The sequence below is a fragment of the Sitophilus oryzae genome, unplaced genomic scaffold (genome assembly GCF_002938485.1).
Source record: "Sitophilus oryzae breed Bouriz unplaced genomic scaffold, Soryzae_2.0 scaffold_1590_pilon_pilon, whole genome shotgun sequence".
NCBI lineage: Eukaryota > Metazoa > Arthropoda > Insecta > Coleoptera > Curculionidae > Sitophilus > Sitophilus oryzae.
The window spans coordinates 318,084-338,051 of record NW_022146270.1 but is presented as its reverse complement, the minus strand read 5'-3'; the positions used below and the strand labels follow the sequence as shown (position 1 = coordinate 338,051).

The window sequence follows — 19,968 nt, the reverse complement described above, 5'->3', positions numbered from 1 at the left end:
CAGTTTTTAGTAAATGACCTTTATCGACGAGACTATCTATCGAGAGTGACTTCGCCAAAATCGATTGTCATTTACCAGCCCTCTTTGGCGCCGTTTTTTTTTTCGACTATATGGTATATCGTATTTCTAAATAACGACGCTATGTAAAAATTACAGGAACATATATAACTTTTACGGTATTTTCATATTACTCAACGTATTCTGTTTTATTTTAAGACTCTCTCTTATTAATATCATTGTCGACTATTCAAAATCAAAAGTAACTATTTGTGATATTATTATAAATAAAGAAATACACATACTGAGAATACGAGTATTCGAGTATTGTAGTTATCCGCTTCATTTTCCTATATTTATAGAAAAGATACTTTTTTTAGTAAATAATAGTTAAGCAATATACTGTTTTTATTATTGATTATTCATGTGGTGCTACAATAACTTGAATAATTATTTTTTTTTTAATTTTATGTAAATATTGTGTATTCAAATCTACAAACATGTATTTCATTTAATTAAAAGTGAATTGATTTACTTTTTGATTAATTTATTGTCTTTTATATTTATTAGCAATTTTTTTGAATTTTTTTTTTGGAACCACTGTACTCTTATAGATATTAGCAATTTTAATAAAATTAGTTTTACATAATAAACTATAATTTTATATATCATCCAGTATTTCCAATAGGTTCTTAATAGTTAGCGATATAAAATGGGCACTGTGTATACTATATAATGTGTATATTTCAATAGAATCTTGTGATAAATTGTATTGAATTATTTGTACCCTTATAAGGCAAAGAAGTAGTGTGTACCAAACTTTAGTGGATGATACTAGCTAAACATATTAGCTAAAAATACAGCTAAAAATAAATGAAAAAGTTTGGTACACTTTTTTTTTACATTCTGTATAAACAAATTAAACATTTTTATACTATTTTTATTCATGATGTGCAATATAGCATTTTTTTCAATGCGATTTAATATTATATAGTTATTATAATTATTATTATTATTATTTCGTTTCTTTGTAAGTTTAGTTATATTATAAACAGTATTTTTCTATGCCTTTTTTATATTAATATATTTTAGATTTAGTTAACTTTAGAAATAATATACTGTAAATAATATTTATTAAGATTATTTTAAGAAAAAACAATCTAGAAGCTGCGAATGACTTATGATATGTAGTTTGATTTAATATTTATTTACGATAGTTTTGTACCAATATTAATACATTTACTTTAATATTATATACATATTATGTATGACGTCTCAAAATATAATTTTTAAGTTTAACATTAAGTATTTCACTAGCCATTTCATTTAATATAAACAATATGAAAATAGAGCACAACGAATGTGACTGAATATTTTTACCATAGGCTTTAAGCTAATTGATATAGCAGTAAGGTTAAATGTTATGGATAATTATCCATTAGATATTTGTATTATATTTTTAGTTAATGTACCTATGTTTAGTGCTTCAATTAATAAAGTTTAAATAAAGTAATATGAGTTTATTTTTTATTTTTTAATAATACTTGATTATGGGAAAGTCAAAATATAATCTTGATTTAAAAAAAAAATAAATTGTACATGATTATAACTTACAGACATGTCAAGGGAAGTGTCATTTTTATTTCGATTTTTTCGAAATAATTTATGAAGTAACGTCAATATTTGGATGAAAAGTGGTACATGGGAGTTTTTTGATATGAGAAATATGATTTTGATGTCAATAGGACTCCTACTTGTAGAGACTCCTACTGTCAATAGGACTCCTACCAAACCTACATATATTTTAACTGGTTTGAAGAGTAATAACTTTTTGTCCGTAGCTGTATAAAACTATTGTGTAAAAAAATATATATTTACGTAGTTTTTTACGTAAAAAATGTCTCTTGGTAAAAATCGCTGCAAGTAATGGTTCTCGAGATATTTGGAATCGAAATTATTAATACCTATCATAATTGACATAAATTAAACATGTTGACTAAATAGTTATTAGACTGAAATCATAAATTTGAAATGTTTTTATGCCAAATGTTTACTGTTTTATCATCATTTTTTCGCAGAAAAGTTTATGATTAATTTAAAAAAATAAAAATATCCCAAATTTTTTATTTCAGTCAAGTAACTATATATCTACTCAACGTGTGTTTATATTTTGTCAACAATGACATGGTATTGACTATTTTCATTCTAAATATCTTAAGAACGGTTGCTCGTAGCGATTTGTACCAAGAGACATTTTTTACGCAAAAAGTGATGGAAATGTATATTTTTTTACTCCATAGTTTTATACAGGTACAGACGAAAAGTTATTCTTAAAAACACTAAAGTTACTCTTTAAAACACATGTAGGTGGCGCCCTCTACAAGTAGGAGTCATATTGACATCAAAATCAAATTTTTCATGTCAAAAAAGTCCCAGACACCAATTTTCATCCAAATATTGACGTTACTTCATAAATTATTTGGAAAAAATCGTATATTTGTAGGGGGAGCCACCTAAATGCGTTTTGACTGTTTTGAAGAGTAATAACTTTTCTTCCGTACCTGTATAAAACTACTGACTAAAAAAATATATATTTCACTGTCAATTATACAAGGGAAAACAGAATGTTTTATATACAGGGTGGTCCGAACTGTATTCCGGAAACTTCGGCAGCACATCCTGCAGATAAAAATAAGTAAAAAAGTTCGTATAAATGTATGTCCTAAAATGCTTAGTTTCGGAGATACAGGGTGTAGAAATTTCATTTTTATTTCGATTTTTTCCAAATAATTTATGAAGTAGCGTCAATATTTGGATGAAAATTGGTGTCTGGGACTTTTTTGACATGAAAAATTTGATTTTGATGTCAATATGACTCCTACTTGTAGAGGGCGCCACCTACATGTGTTTTAACTCTTTTGAAGAGTAATAACTTTTCGTCTGTACCTGTATAAAACTATGGAGTAAAAAAATATACATTTCCATGACTTTTTACGTAAAAAATGTCTCTTGGTAAAAATCGCTACGAGCAACCGTTCTCAAGATATTTAGAATGGAAATAGTCAATACATGTCATTATTGACAAAAAATAAGCACACGTTGAGTATAGTTATTTGACTGAAATAATAAATTTTTATTTTTTTAAATTAATCATAAATTTTTCTGCGAAAAAATGATGATTAAACAGTTTCTGTTGAACTTTTGGCACAAAAAAATCAAATTTATGGTTTCGGTCTAGTAACTATTTAGTCAACATGTTTAATTTATGTCAATGATGACAGGTATTGATAATTTCAATTCCAAATATCTCGAGAACCATTACTCGTAGCGATGTTTACCAAGAGATCTTTTTTATGTAAAAAAAAGTTGTAAATGTATATTTTTTTACTCAATAGTTTTATACAGGTATGGACGAAAATTTATTACTCTTCATACCAGTTAAAACATATGTTGGTGGCGCCCTCTACAAGTAGGAGTCATATTGACATAAAAATCAAATTTCTCATGTCACAAAAACTCCCGCACACTAATTTTCATCCAAATATTGATGTTACTTCATGAATTATTTAGAAAAAATCGAAATAAAAATGAAACTTCTACACGCTGTATCTCCGAAACTAAGCATTTTAGGACATACATTTATACGGACTTTTTTACTTATTTTAATTTGCAGAATATGCTGCCGAAGTTTCCGGAATACAGTTCGGACCACCCTGTATATTAAACTTTAAAATACATCAATCGGTTTTTCGTGCCGGTGAGTGTATTTTAGTCTATGTATAAACATGTTTTACTTTAAATTAATCTGATTTTCTTACATTTTTACACTATCTTTTGCCCGAAAAAAAAAACGTGATATTTGCCGAAACCTACTCTATCCCCTACATATAAGATTTAGTGAGATTCGGCTGAATCCCCCCCTTGGTTTCCTCACGTAAATAATGGACGTCTCCTTAACTTTGATTCGTGTTCTTCAGATTAGGACTAATGTTAGTGTTAGGATAAAGATTGCGTGGTTCAAAACGTTCACGCTGGAAGCATGAACCAGCCATAAGAGGCATAAAGCTTAAAGCTATTTCTAGAGTGAAGTGATTATATTATTCACGCCGTTTGATGTAGACTGGGTTGCCTTGCCCAAATTACAATTTCTGAATTCTTCGAATGCCAATGGTACTACTAGCGGCTGCGGCAGTACCTACCTACCGGCTTTTGTTTATTAAATTCATTACGGCCTATTAATCACAGCTCGCCAACACTATCATTACTCGCCGATTTATCTCAATTGCTCTAATGGTTTAATTGCACGTGTACTGCCACCAATGGTACTCCAGACCTACAACGCAACTCCAGTGGCGTAGCTATCGCGGGCCTAGATGGTTTGTTGTGCACTGCTTTAGTTATTGCTAAGTTCACTTTGAGACTTACTTTATTGCTGGTTGTATTTAGTTCGTTGATTTGTGCTTGTAGTTCTTCAGGACTATTGGCAATTAGAACATGTTGTCAGCGAATCTTAGATGGTTAGGATGGTCTCTATTAATTATCAATCCTTTGTTTTCGATCCCTCCGTCTAGTTGACGGGAGATTATATTATGTATGTTACCGGAAAAGTAAAAAATTAAGGCATTCTATATAATACCATAGTAGAAGGAAAAGAGTAGTTGCACTCTCCCAAATATTTTCTGCCAGTTTTTACAATCTGTCGAATATCGACAGATTGCAGAGCGTTTCAGTTTCAGTTGAGTTCCGTTCGTCGACCTGCGAGGTTCGAGCACAGTTCGAGCAGGTTCCCAGCACAGAGACGGATTGACAAAAAATTAGTGCCTTACTGTGTGCTGCTATTGGTTGTAGTAATAATTCAAAAAATTGTGCTTTTTTTTAAGAATCATTTGTGATCATGTTTGTGTTCAGGTTAATTTTCTCATGGCTGATTACTACTTAATAATTTGATATTATTTTGATTTAAACCTCAATTTTTTATCGATTTTACTTTTGACAACCATCCCTTGCTTGCTGTTTAACGAACTGCACCATCATTGAACAAAAATTTGCTAGTACCGAAAGTACCGAAAAAAACTGAAAATCCCGGTTCCTTTGAAGCATGATTCCGAAATTATGTTATTTTATTATTTAGTACAATGTGTTGTTCAATGTATTAGTTATCCAATGAAAATCCACCTAACCAATATATTACTACAAAATAAACACATTGATGTTAAAATTAAACTTGTTTTAAATTAAAAAAAAAGTTGTAGAAAATCTTTGAAATAGATACTAATATAAAAATATGTCATTATATATTTTTTCCACATTTCTTCCCATCAGAAGATTTTCAGATACAGAAGAATTATTGTTACTTACACGAAATGTGACAATATTCTGTTTTCAAGCAAATTTTTACTCGATGATCAATTTTTTTTATTTTATTTAATTGTGAACTCATATTTTTCTAAATACATCCATGTGAAACTATGGCGGTGCCACGACTATACTTTGCCTAGTTATAGACCACGACTATACAGCTACGTCAGTGGTCACGGGACGCGGGAACAAAGTCATATAAAGTGACAGAAAAAGAACAAAGGATTTGACAAGGACTAAAGCTACTAGTTTCCTTTATATTATGATAATACCTAGGTATTCTATAAAATGCTGTATTTTACCTAGACATTTTATGAATAATGTAATTTATTTCACAACAACGCCTGATAGTTTTAGCAATTTTATATCATTCCTAGGTATTCTGCACAACACCGGGTTTTAAACTTTGCCGGTAACATGTATAGGCTTGGTGCTTTCTCCGCCGGCGCCGGTGCTGCCACCATCGAAGAATATCGTAAACAACTCGTACTGACAAATACACGGGTTTAAATAGCGAGAATACGAAAAATGTATTATTTAATTACTCTAAAAGTGTTAGGAAGTATAATTTGTGATAATTCGAAAAATAAAAATAACAAAGTAAATATTTTGATATCTTCAGAAAATCTAACTTGTATTATAATTTATTATTCCAGTTAAAAAAAACTTTTCAGATGAGTTCACCGGTTTTGCTAGTGGGGCATAATTTAATTGGGGCTATTTCGGCTATAACGAAATTTTTTAAAGCTACATTATTATAATTAGAAGCTCATAAAACCATTTAATCACTAGTTGATTAAAAAAAGTATACTATTAATATTAACGAGCACTTTGTTTACTCATTTGTTTCGTCGAATTGCTTGAATCCATTTTTGCTTTTAATCAAATCGGTGTGAGAAACTATGAAGCTATGAAATGTTGTTTCGGGAGAGGAGTTAAATATCCGGGAATTATTGAATGTTATTACACCCAACAACGCCCTAATTACGCTCTCCTTTACGCGTTAACATTTTTTCGGCAATTTTATTAACTTTTGAAATTATCACAATACCACACAATGCTTAGTTGGAATTATTTTTTACTACTCGAAATAGCATTACATCACACAAACCTCGTACCTGAGTGTTTTATACTCTCAATAAGTGGACTAGCAAAAAACTATAATACTTAAATATTATGACAAAACCACAATTTCAATATTATTTTAATGCACCATCAACATGACGACTGCGTGAAAGAGGTAGGGATAATTTATGAGTTTTGCCGTTGAAGCGCTACGGTCGGAATTTATTGAAATCAACTGAAATGCACCAAGCCTATATATTATATCCAGCAAGAAAATATTATTTATTAATATACACTAAAGCTGTAAGAATTTTGTTCATTTCATATATTTGAGCGGGCCGAAAAACGCTCTTTACCATCTTTTGACGGGAGATGCACTAATATCTCACCGACACTTTACGACATCGTCTGTAGATATAGAAGAAGTTTTGCTTGCCGTATCGGTGAGAACCAGCCCCTGGACAGCCCACCTGATGAAGGGTAGGCCCAGAAACCGGTTGTGGGAGTGGAGCTTGGTTCCCCCCTTTACGACAAGCAAAACAATTTTCTTTTTACTTTTTATTTTTTTTTTTTTAATTTTTTCTCTACTTTCGATTTTTCGAAATTAGAAAAAATACACAGCTAAAGGCAAGAAAATATTATTTATTAATATATTATATCCTATATATAGTATATATAGGGCGTTAATTTATTTTTGCACCGGGGAGGGTATCTATCTACGCCACTGAGCAACTCGTCTAGTTATCAAGATAAAAATGAAAACGAACAAAACATAGAGAATGGCGCCTTTGAAAACTACGTACTTGGAAGAAATAAATTGGCAGGGATGCGCTTAGAACCGTACAACTATGTTGTCAACATATTTCAGACTATGATTTCTTTACCCTATATTTCAGAAATTTTTTATTTCATGTTTTTGCATCTCTTTTTTACGATTTGACCGGTACTTCTGTACCAACATTTGTAAAATTTAATATATCGGGTGGTGCATCGGCGTTGGAAACATAGGAAATCCCATGCAACTTTTAAACTGTCAAAATATTGGCTCCCCTATTGTTTTTACAGTGATTTTACAGAATCTGCATTCACCATTATGTGGGCTGGCATCCCGAGTAGGAGGACTTTATTTTTATTTGCCTAATGTCTATTAGTGTGATAGGCAACTATTTTATAAAATATTACTTTTTCTTAGAATTACTTATGTCTATACAAATTACATATTTTATTTTTGTTTATCTATATACAAACAATAAATCTCGCGACAAGGTTTTATATCATAATATAAACTGTGTAATGTAATACATTTAGGGGATTTAAAGTTTATTTTCTTCTTTTTAGAGCATTTAAATAACTTTGTTTTTAGAAATATTTTTTATTTAATAATTTTATTTGGTTTGGCATTAACATGAAATAAAAGTCAATAGCATGAACTTAAATAATTTACTACAATTAACTGCTATGTTTTGATATATAGTTTTGATATGTATTAATAAAACTGTGTGTTATTAGAATATAAATTATTTCTTTCTTATTTCTGCCAATACTTTATTCTTGGTTTGCAGTCTGTTAATTTTGCCAGTAATGGTTAAAGGAAATTCTTCTATAAACGTGACACCTTCCCTTAATCTAAAAAAGGAATATATACAATTTATATAGATAAAATTAAAATAATATAAAAAATTGTTTATAATACTAGCTACCTAACCTAACCTAACCGTATGATCGAAATAATGGCGTCTAGTTGGCTTGGAAATGACAATCAATGACATTCCCCATATAATTTTACATATAAAATGACAGCAATTTTCATTTCATAGACATCCTTGACGCCGTTTTTTTTCGATCACATTGTACCTATTAATTTTAGGTAGTATTTAAAACTAGGTAAATATAGTGTTGTTATATTAAAGAAAATATTATTATATTCATTATTTATATAATATATAACAAAATTAATAATATTATATATAATATAATATATATATATTTATATATATATATATATATATATATATATATATATATATATATATATATATATATATATATATATATATATATATATATATATATATATATATATATATATATATATATATATATATATATATAATATATATATATGATATGGATATATATATGTATATATATATATATATCCAGAACCGACACTTAATGTATAAATATATATAAGAAACCGGCATCTATATATATATATATATATATATATAGCATCATATATATATATATATATATATATATATATATATATATATATATATATATATATATATATATATATATATATATATATATATATATATATATATATATATATATATATATATATAGTTTTTTGAAAGTATATGGATACCGGAATATGTCGTCATTCGTGGGTCCAGAACCGACACTTAATGTTCCAAAAAATCTCACAAGAAACCGGCTCTGTAAATGAGTTAGAGGCATGGCGTTTCAAGACAGGAATGACAGACCTGGAACGGAACATGCCAAAAAAATCGTGGCAGGGCCACCCAAACGCAGAACAGGAGAACTCACAGAGTATACTCACTGCAGTATACACGGGTCACTGCAGACTGAGATCACACCTGTATGGGAATGGTGCAAGAAGCCGAATCCGACTCTGTATGGAAAGTGACGAAACTAGTGAGCCCCGCTGGGAGGTGGACAAGGTTTGAATTGTTTGTAAAACCATGATAGACTTTTCAGACCTTGATGACATATTTTTAGATCTGAGCCTTACCAGGTACTTACGGCCGCAGTGAAGGGTCCTACCTGGGATCCACTCTTTGCAAATACGAAATAACACTTCCATATGATTTATTAAAAGTTATTTGATTATTTAGTTTGTTTAATCCATTTACCTTTTGTGGTCTTCAACTCTAGCTTCAACAAATTTCACTAACTCTTTCTCAGTTACATTAAAGCTTTTGTTTTTGAGTACTACCCCCATTAAGCGTTCGCCCTCAATTTTGTGTGGAATGCCTATAACAATCGCTTCTAAAACAGCTGGATGCTCCTGTAATACTTTTTCAATGTCGTATGGATAGATTAGCCAGTCATTCCACCTAGAAAAAAGTACCAAAACTTAAGTTGATCTAGTAACTTAATTAAAAATTTCAATTAAATTTAGATTTGGACTATATTGTTTCTGATTTGATTGTTCTGGAATAGTTAAGAATCCTTAGCCAAAGAATAACTGTTAAGACAAAAAAAAAGAAAATAAGCCTATAAAATAATTTTATCTATACAGGATGTTCCAAATGTAAGAGTTCTTTTTCTTAATATTAAAGGGCCGTCCAATGCCAGGAACTATTGCGTTTGTCTTCTTTTAAACCAAATATATCTTCTATCCCAGTGCCCTGCACCAGCTTGTGCAGATCCTTAATAGAATGGGAACATAGTCCCTCCAGTTCTAGCATTGCTTTCCCAAATAGAAAGTGTCGCTTACTAGCTAGAGCCTTGCAGTAATACAGTATGTGGTCTGCTGTTTCAGCATCTTTTTAGGAGAGTCTGCAACAAAGTCCCCTGATACAGGTTGAGGTTGTTCAGGTAGCACTTAACTGCTACGGTTCATATCAAATAAAATTTTAGGTACGTCATCGAGTGCGCGATTTTTAAATTAATTGTTGGCAACCATGGACATACTCGGCGCCGCCGCCGTGCTGACTAAGTGGAATTTAAATTTCCCGCTGTGGATTCAGGTAGCAGCTCTGCTGTAAAAATATCAAGTTACTTACCGCATTTATTTATTTCCTTTTCATTCGTTTTGACACTTTAGTTTTTGGTTTAAATAAATAGTGTTGTGATACTTTAAGCTTAAAAATGTTTACTAGCAGACCTTGCAGTCGAACCTTATTATTCTTTTTAGAACTTCTTTTAGTGCGAAGTGTACAAGATATCTTAATAGTCGTAAAAAAACTCATCAAAACCTTATAGAATATTTTGAATGGAAAAGCGGTAGTAATGGCCCTTTATGTTGAAAAAGTGCTGTTAAAAATGTGAGTTTTTTTATGTAAATTATAACTGTTTATATATTTATACCTAATTAAATTATGTTTGTTTTATAAAATATTTTGATTAAAAGAAAATATCTAAAAGTGGGAACGCTGTGGCTGTCAAGCTTAAGACGTGACTAAAAGTTTATTTGGTATGAACTGTATATCTCCTAACAAGAGAATTCTTTTAATCAAAGATCCTTGAATTAGGTCCTTGTATGAAAGCATTGCTGTGTCTGTAACCCTGCATGTGTTTTTTCAGTGGCCGACCTGCATTTCCCAGGTCCAGACTTTTACTCAGAAGGATCCCAGTGGCCATCTTCGTATTTGGAACACCCTGTGCACCGAAATATTCAATAATCAATTAATGCAGATTACCCTAAAACTGATTTGATTCTATCTGCTACATAGAAGCAAAAATCTTCGTCAAACCACATTAAATCGCCAGTTTTAAAGTACCCTTCGCTGTCAAAACTAGATGACGCATCGCCGTTATAAAACCCAGTAAACATACATTTGCCTTTGACGTATAACTCTCCATGCTGGTTGTAACCACATCTTTTTCCTGTGTCTAAGTCTATTACCTACAAAAATAATTAAAATTAATTCAATATTGCCGTTGAAATAATGTACTAAACAAAATTACTTTGTAATGATAACCGGATACTGGTAGTCCGCAACTCGTTGGTTTTTCCGTGCCCAATATAATATGTTCTGGATAAAAGTTTTCGAAGATGGTGAGTAAGCTACACTCAGTCATACCATAGGATTGAGTAACAAAAGTACCTTTAAATGGAAAAAAGACTTATAATGAGCTACTTATGTTATAGGTATGTATATGATTTATTTGCAAAAATGCAAATCCACACAATCCACGGCTGGTAGACAACTTTAAAGCAGCCAACAACACGCTTCGAAGAAATCTGCGCCAAGTAAAGGATGATTGGCGGTCACAAAAAGCTAATCAGATTCAAGAGTACGCCACTCATCACGATTATAGTAAATTCTTTGAGGCTGTTAAAGAAGTATACGGCCCAACCAAGAAGGTAAGCTGCCCAATCATGGCACAAAATGGCGAACTTCTAAAAGAGGAAGAGCAAATTAGAAACCGTTGGAAAGAGCATTACTGCCATATCCTTAACCAAGAAAACAACCCCAATATAGAAGCATTAAACACAATACCTCAGTATAACAGCCTCGATGTATTAGATACCCCAATAACAGAACAGGAAATAATGGCATCCATAAAACAGCTTAAAAACAACAAATCAGCTGGCTGTAACGCGATCCCGGCGGAAATCTATAAGTGTGCAAGTAAAGAACTTATTGGTCATCTTAAGGCTCTCTTCGATGTCATATGGGAAAGCGGAGAGGTACCCATGGGCGCCGGACAGGGGGGGCAAGAGGGGGCATTTGCCCCCCCTGGATCACTGAAACAGTAAAAATAAAAGCCATCTTTTTACATCCATCTGTAAAAAAATAATGATTATTATGAAATTTTTAGGTGTTACCTGTAAAATAATAAAAAATGTGTTTCAATTTTTTATTCATTTTTACCTTGCCCCCCCCCCCCAAATTTCATTCTTCCGGCGCCCATGGAGCTACCTCAGGACTTTTGCAACGCGAATATAGCGAATATATTTAACAACAAAGATCAGACTGCGGAAATTACCGGGGAATTTCACTATTGGCTATCGGAGGAAAAATTCTTGCAAAAATCATGTCAAATCGCCGTCACCCACATATAGAAAGAAGCCTTCCAGAATCGCAAACGGGTTTTCGCACCAACCGTGGCACCGTCGATTGGCACCTCTTCTATTCAACATATTCATGGCAGCGTTCTCCATTATAGTGGACAGCAAACTGCAGGAGAGAGGATTGGGCATTAGTTACAGATATGACGGCGGTCTGTTCAACACAGTTCAACAAAATTCATCACAGAACCTCAATACGCTGATGACTGCGCTCTAGTTGCAAACACGTTACAACAATTACAAGAAATGTTGAACACATATACCTGGGCATACGAGGCTTTGGGCCTTAAGCTAAACATCGACAAAACCAAAATCATGTACACTCCCCCGGAAGATCATAACAATACTGTAAAAATCTATTGGAATATGTAGCGGAATTTAATTACCTCGGCAGTTTGATTTCGGAAAAGGCCAATATCGACTCTGATATTCAGCACAGGATTAGCAGCGCCTCAAGGGCATTCTGGAAATTAAGACAGAGTTTTCTACAATCATGACTTGAGTACAAAAACGAAACTGGCAGTGTACCGAGCAATTATAATCCCCACCATGTTATATGGGAGCGAAACCTGGGTGCCGTACCACCGACACATGAAGGCATTAAACAAGTTGCAACAGAAACACCTTAGACAACTCTTAAGAATCCGGTGGTTCCATCATGTCTCAAACGTATCGGTCCTTGAAAAAGCTAACTGCGAGAGTATTGAAGTCATGGTTACAATATCCCGCTTAAGATGGACTGGTCACGTATGCAGAATGCAAGAAAACCGCATACCAAAATCTCTGCTTTACGGTGAGCTTGTAGACGGTAAGAGGAGGCCGGGTGGACAACTCAAAAGGTAAAAGGATATTTTCCAGGAAAACTTAAAGGGGATTAACATGCAGAATCATTGGGAAGAAGCAGTTCACAATAGAACTCAATGGAGAAGAATTGTAAACTCAGTTAACAGGGACAACCAAAAAGTAAAGAGGCAACAAAGCAATGAGATTTTTGAATGTCCGGAGTGCGGTAGGCAAATAACATCACGTATCGGGCTTTTCAGTCACAGAAAAGCTCATGAAAGAAAACGCCTTGCGTGACCACCTTTTGATGCGTGTCGAATATGTATGTATGTATGATTTATTTATTTTATTTCTAGCTGTGTATGATAACTTTTGCCGTGAATAATTTCGATCTCTTAATAGTTATTCTGCTATTCGGGGCGAAGACGAATCCAACAAATCAGATATTATTGAAATCGGTCTAGCCGTTCTTTAGTTTTAAATGATGTAACTAACCCAACTTTATTTTATTTATGTGAGATCTTTGTGGATTTCGAGTCTACCTGGAAATAGTTTCCTCAAACTAAGAATATATTCTATGTGAAGCGTACAGCCTCCTGTCATTAACCTCTCTAAGCTAGAAGTGTCGTAAGATTGCCAATGTCTATTCTTCACGACATCAATACAGTTAAGTGGGGTCAGGAACAACACAGTTATCTGCAATAAAAAATATTTTAAGTTTTTCAAGTGAAATAGATCAAATAAATTATACTTAGAGTATGTTGATACTGAGAGTATGTCAGGACTGTCTTAGAGTATGTTGATACTGTCTGATGAGTTATAACTCAAGAAAGGGGGACATAATAGATCTTTTCTTTAAGGTCGCGGTGATTAACCCCCTCCGACTCATCCTACATTCTCTTCTACATCGTTATACTAAAAAGTCCTTCCCGCCAGCATAGTTACTGTGAACTAATCTAAATTCTAAACTAAGCTTACTATGCTTACTATTTATGCTAGAGGAAGCTATACTAAAGCAACTTTGACACTAAAATTTTTTTTGAGCCTGAAACTACTAAAAAACAAGACCGGAAGCATAGAAGCAAGAGAAAGAGTGCATCTGTCAGGTGAACAGAAAAACGGAGAAAAATCAAAGATTTTCCTTGGTTTAAGTAAGAACAGTCTTTGAATTTTCAGAAGTTTTTAACAGGACACTATCTCCTCGATGAACACCTCAGTATATTGAAGCTAAGAAACAACGGCGAATGTAGATTCTATGGTAAAAATGGAAAAACACCAGAACACCTCATCACTGAGTGCGCCGAGACGACAACCATTCGTGCCATAAACTTTGGTACGTCTGATATCGGAGATGGAGAACTAACCACTGTAAATCCGTCTCAGATACTGGTTTCTGTCAAAGCCCTGAGACTATAATATGATCAGTTGTAACTCAAGAAAGGAGAACACCATACATTCTACATCAGATGAATGAGTCATATATTGGAGAGATAAACTGTCCTATAAATGTATGACTCAATGTGCAAAAACAAACATATGCAAAGAGTTCAACTAATGAATTTGGATATTGCACACTATGTGCAGCACAACATAAACTTCATTAGAAAACGCGTAAATTTGAAGAAAATTATAGCCTTTAGCGGACAATAAAAAAAACAAGTTAAAAAATAAGCGAGTTAGCAGTTTTCGAATTAAGATTAGTTAGTTAATGGACGGTTGAAATTCTTTTAGTATCAATATTAAATCATTGTCTGTCACATTGAACTGTGATACTTACACTGTATTTTTCAATAAGTTTTCCAAATTCGTTAACCACATATTTATCCCTTAGTACTCGACATCCACCACAGGCAGTATTTCTGATTAGCTCTAAACTGGCAGAGATCCAGTACCAGTTGGAGAATCTCAAAGATACCTGTCCTACATTTTTGTTAAAAAGTGTTTTCTCTTGAATTGTATCCCACCTAAAAAACATACGTTAATTGAAACTCACTAATTTTGAGGTTCCGAATGAAGTTTAGTGTTTTTCGTAAATATTTCATACTATGGTATTTGCCCTTAATCGAAGCTATTTTCTTATAGGAGGGTTGTCATTTATATTTTGCATATAGAGGTAGAAAAAACAGTAGATGACTTTTTAAACACTAATGTAATTTGAAGTCTTCTTCTCCACGAAGAAAAATGTATTTTTGCATCCGTTGGAACCAATTCTTAAAACAGTTCCTACTCTTTGGGAGTATATAAGAATTCCACTCGCTTGTTGGTACCTTCAAAATTGGAAGACCAGAAAGTATTTGGAGACTGGAATCTTTGACCACGCAATTCATTCTTAATTTTTAGAAAACGTAAAAATATCGTTAAGTCCTAGTTCGGGACTGTATAGAGGATAATCCAACAATTGGGTGTTTTCTTGCTTTAAAAACTCAATTGTTTTCGAGCTGTATGGAAACATGCATTGTCTTGGTGGAAGATCACTCGTCGTTGAGGGTTGGGTTTTCGAAACTTAGCAATTACTTCCGACAAACAAATAGATATGTACCAATCCGCAGTAACACATCTTTGATCTTGTAGAGAAATTGTTGCTATATGACCATATTTTTGGAAACACTTCGAGAACGGAACTTTTGTCGGTTTTGGTTCAACTCGGAACATGCAACCAGCCGATTGACCTTTATCCTCTGTTTAATAAGAGTAAATCTAGAATTCATCACCACTGACAGTACTGTATATATTTTTTGAGTTTCTTGCGTTGAGCCGGTCTAGAGTTTTTTAATAGCGATTGACTAATTGCTTTCTGTTTTTCCGTCGACAAATCCAACGAGAAACTATTTTTTTACAGATAATTCTTCATGTAATATTTTCTGAATTGAGTTTTTTGAAATGCCCAATGATGCTTCAATTTCACGATATGTGACATGCTGATCTTTTCAGATTAGCTTACATACAGCATCGACATTTTCCTGCGTAACTGCCGTTGTTGGTAGACCTGATCTTGGATCGTTGCTAAGACTAATTTGTGCACGTTTAAATTTTCCATACTAACGAGAAATTGACGACTGATGTGGTGCTTCATTGCCGAAAACAGAAACCAACTCGGCAATGCATTCTTGTTGAGACGATTGTCATCGAAAGTTGTAAAAAATTATTGAGCGAAAATTTTATCGGCTGAGCTCAATTTTTCGACTAACTTGCCAACTTCAAAAACTCAGTTTAGCTGCAATTTTAAACAAAGCGGTCTAAAATTTTGGCGTTAAGTTAACTAAAGATGCCTACTATGTTTTCATAGGCAAAATATAAAATACAACCCTCGTAAATACACTAAAATAAATCATACTTTTTTACACTGTCAGCCGCTGCCATAAAATAGTAATGAGGCAAACATATGGCCTTAGGACGACTAGTTGATCCGCTACTAAAATGTATCATACAGGTATCTCGAAGGTTTTTGATGTGCAATGGTTCAAAATTATTTTCGCTTTCGTTTGTAGACAGAAACTCTTCTTCAAACTCTTTTCCAAAACATACTATATCAATTTTTATTTTTAATTCTCTCAAAGTCTCTTGTAATCTAGCTTTGGAACTTTCTAAAATTAATAATATAGATATCAGAATAAATAATATTACGATATATAAATATAAAAAACGTTAAAATATAGATATTAATTGAAACGAGAATACTGTAGGTTCTTTTTAACAAATATGTCTACATAATCACTGGTATTAAACATATAAACTTAAAAATATTAATTATGATGTTTGAGGAATCATCAAGATCTACTAAAGTACATAATATTGAAACATTACATGTGGAAAAGATGTTCAAAAGTGGCAAAGCAAGGCGTTATTTATATCTCAGAAAGACGGGAAAACCCAGTTAGCTGCCCCAAGTGCACCAATTGGATATGTAAAATCCATCAACAATGGCCTATTAGCAAATGAGGCCAAAGCACTTGCTAACTGCGAAAATTCAGGAAGTTAACAAAGTTACAATTTACCAGTTTTTCAATGTCTACAATTGATATAATTTCAGTAAATGGATATGTTTTAAATAATTACTAATTTGACATACAATTTTTTCTAATTTTTCTCGTTAAAAATTTTACTGGGGTATTATAATATCCCACACGAGTACTTACATAGAAAAAGATTAAATGGAAGGTTAAATATACGACTATCAATAATAAACACGATCTAGAGTCTATTGAATATATTAGTTTATAAGATATATTAAAGAAATTTGCTAACCTATAGAGATAATGAGATGTGGTTGGACTTGTGATAACAAATCGACACATTCCTTGGTTGTAAGAATTGGATCCAAGCTGAATGTTGTTAGTCCTATAAGTTGGCCAGCTACAATAACAACATTAGCATCGATATTTTCCCTGTTTGAACAAATAGCAATCAAGTCGCCTTGCTTAAAACCTCTTCTCTTGAGGTTTACCGCTGTTCTTACACTTTTGTGGAGGAGTTCTTCATAAGTTAAGTGTTCGTCAGTTGTTGCGTTAATCTGTATAATATGAATATTATAAAGTGATCAAAAAGGACTCCAAAAAATGCAATAGTGCATATTATACAGAGTAAGATGCTATACACAGATTTCTCTTAAACCTCTTAGTTCCTGAAATACAGGGCGAATTTAAAATTGTTACATTTTTTGACTCCCCTCGTATCATCGGTTATTTTGTAACTATTCAAAACTGAGTGTCATAGTCATTTCACGTAGAATTCAGTGGCGCAACTAGTTTTTGGCCGGGAGCAATCATTCTTTAAATATGACCCAAACTTGATGACCCCTTTCATCACTTGGTTATCTTCGAGTTTTATCGAAAAGGTGAAAAGTAAGTCCCGTAGAGTATTTTACGTATAAATCAGTGGCGTAACAAGCATATTCTTATGCAATAATTCTACACTCAGAAACTAGCCTGGAATAGCCAATAACAAAGATTTGACGACAAATAAATTATTTCCTTGTTTTGATTACCTAATTTAAATCGGCCGCCTATGTTAAAAAGTTAAATAATACATTTTTACAGTGTTTATGAAAATAAGTATAGAGTACGTTAGGTTAGGTTAGGTTGTAAGCAGAAATAAGAATATAATATACAAGGTATCATATTATATTAAAAAAAACATAAATTTGGGTCATTTTTCAAGAATGACAGCTCGAATCAAAATCTAGTTACGCCACTGAATTCTACGTGAAAAATAATCACGTGCTAAATAAGTTCGAAAAAAGCAAATGCAACACTTTCGAATTCGCTCTGTATTTCAGGAACTAAGAGGGCCAGGGCAAATCTGTGTGTAGCATCTTTAGTTTCATAAAACAGTAGCACAATGATGTGGAAACCACATCTTTCTAGCTCTACTACGAGAAACACCGCAAAACACACGAAAATGGGACACCAGGGAACAAATAGGATAATGGGACACCACCTGTATGTACAAGTGAACATATTTTCATGAAGTACGTCCTGGTGCACATTTTCATAGATCTAAATTTAAATGAAACGTATAAATTTTTTAGTTTTTTCTTATAAAAGCTATAGATATCCGCCGTATTGTTTAAATTCAATAAAAAACATACCAATGCTAATCTTTCGGAATGCTTCTTTAAATACTTGTACAAAACTACTCCGAGCCCACCACACTCTTCGTCATAATCAATACTTGGTGTTTTAATGATACCATTTTCTAATATTATACTCATATTCTTATATTTAAATAATAAACGTTAAAATACGTCTTGTCTATTTACTACTTACTGATAGACTGTTTTCATCCTACTTATATAGACAATGATGTTTTCTTTCCTACTAAGAAGCAGGGTCGGCGGAAAGGCCGGGCGATAGGGGCCTAGAATACAACGGGTGCCTAAACAACTAAAATTTGACGACTAAAAAGAATATATAACGGAACCGAACAGTAATTAGTAAGCACTATTTCCATATTAAAATATTTGCAATCACCGCACCAGATAGAGAAAAATATCCGAAACAATATATTTAACATTACTATCCATCCTATTATCTATCCTATAATAATTTATTCAAACTGGGTTAAAAAAAATCTTGGGTGTGAGGTGGGAAGTTTTGGGATCGTTTTGACTTCCCCTTTTTTGTGTATTTAGTATTTTGGTAGTAGAGATGAGCAACAAATCGCAAACTGCGATTCAATCGCAGCGATTTTAAAATCGCTATCGTAACCTGCGACTGGCTCTCATAGAAAACTGCGACTGCGATTTTTTCTATTTGTGAGTTTCAATTTAGGCAACCAATATTACTATACAGGGTGTGTCTTTTTTGTCATATTTTCAGGGCTGGTAGATCTCGATAAAAGAAACATATTTTCTCTTTACCATTTTTCAGATAAGTCCAAAATAACCTAATTATTTAAGTTTGAAAATTAAAAAAAATATATTTTTTTTTTAAATTTTGAGAGCCACCGAATTTTTTCTGTATTTGTATCCCTTTTGTTGCTGTAACCATAGAGTAAAGCTGTAACTATGGTAATATCGGAGATTAAGAAATTATACCGTGCGAAATTTCCGGTGAACAGACAGTTCTAAGAAGTTTTCGAAAAATATACAGGGAAATTGATGTTAAAAATCGTGCATTTTTAACTTTTTTTAACGAAAAAAAAACTCATAGATGGGGTCGAAATATACCACCCCTGAAAATATTTGCACTTATTTAAGACTCACCCTGTATTTGCGATTTTGCTGCGATTTGCGAATTTGTTGCGAATGTAATTTTGTGGTCCATTGAAGTCTTTTTTAGTAAACTATGCTAAGTAAACTATACTCTCTTTTTTTTTCTCAGGTAAGATTTTGACAGACGATGACAGAAAAAAAAAGAGATGACGTCCATACCAATCCATTTATTTGACTAAAAAAGTTTCTAATATTTTTTAAGCTAATTATGGATGAGTTTATGCATAAATCCATCATGTGTCGTCATGTGTCATTGTTTTAACCAGTTGTATTAGGGAGGGGT

The 19,968-nt window shown here is 32.5% G+C and overlaps 1 protein-coding gene across 1 annotated transcript; it reads right to left on the bottom strand.

Annotated features, from left to right (window-relative positions):
* Positions 1–7,781: 7,781 nt before the first annotated feature.
* LOC115879931 (luciferin 4-monooxygenase-like) lies at positions 7,782–18,765 on the bottom strand. Its single transcript, XM_030896990.1, has 9 exons — positions 18,561–18,765; positions 17,219–17,483; positions 16,308–16,557; positions 14,751–14,937; positions 13,516–13,669; positions 11,083–11,222; positions 10,815–11,020; positions 9,303–9,506; positions 7,782–8,046 (listed from the first exon to the last, which is right to left on the bottom strand). Exons 1-9 carry the CDS (start codon positions 18,681–18,683, stop codon positions 7,938–7,940), a joined length of 1,638 nt encoding a protein of 545 aa, XP_030752850.1. The 5' UTR covers positions 18,684–18,765; the 3' UTR covers positions 7,782–7,937.
* Positions 18,766–19,968: the final 1,203 nt, after the last annotated feature.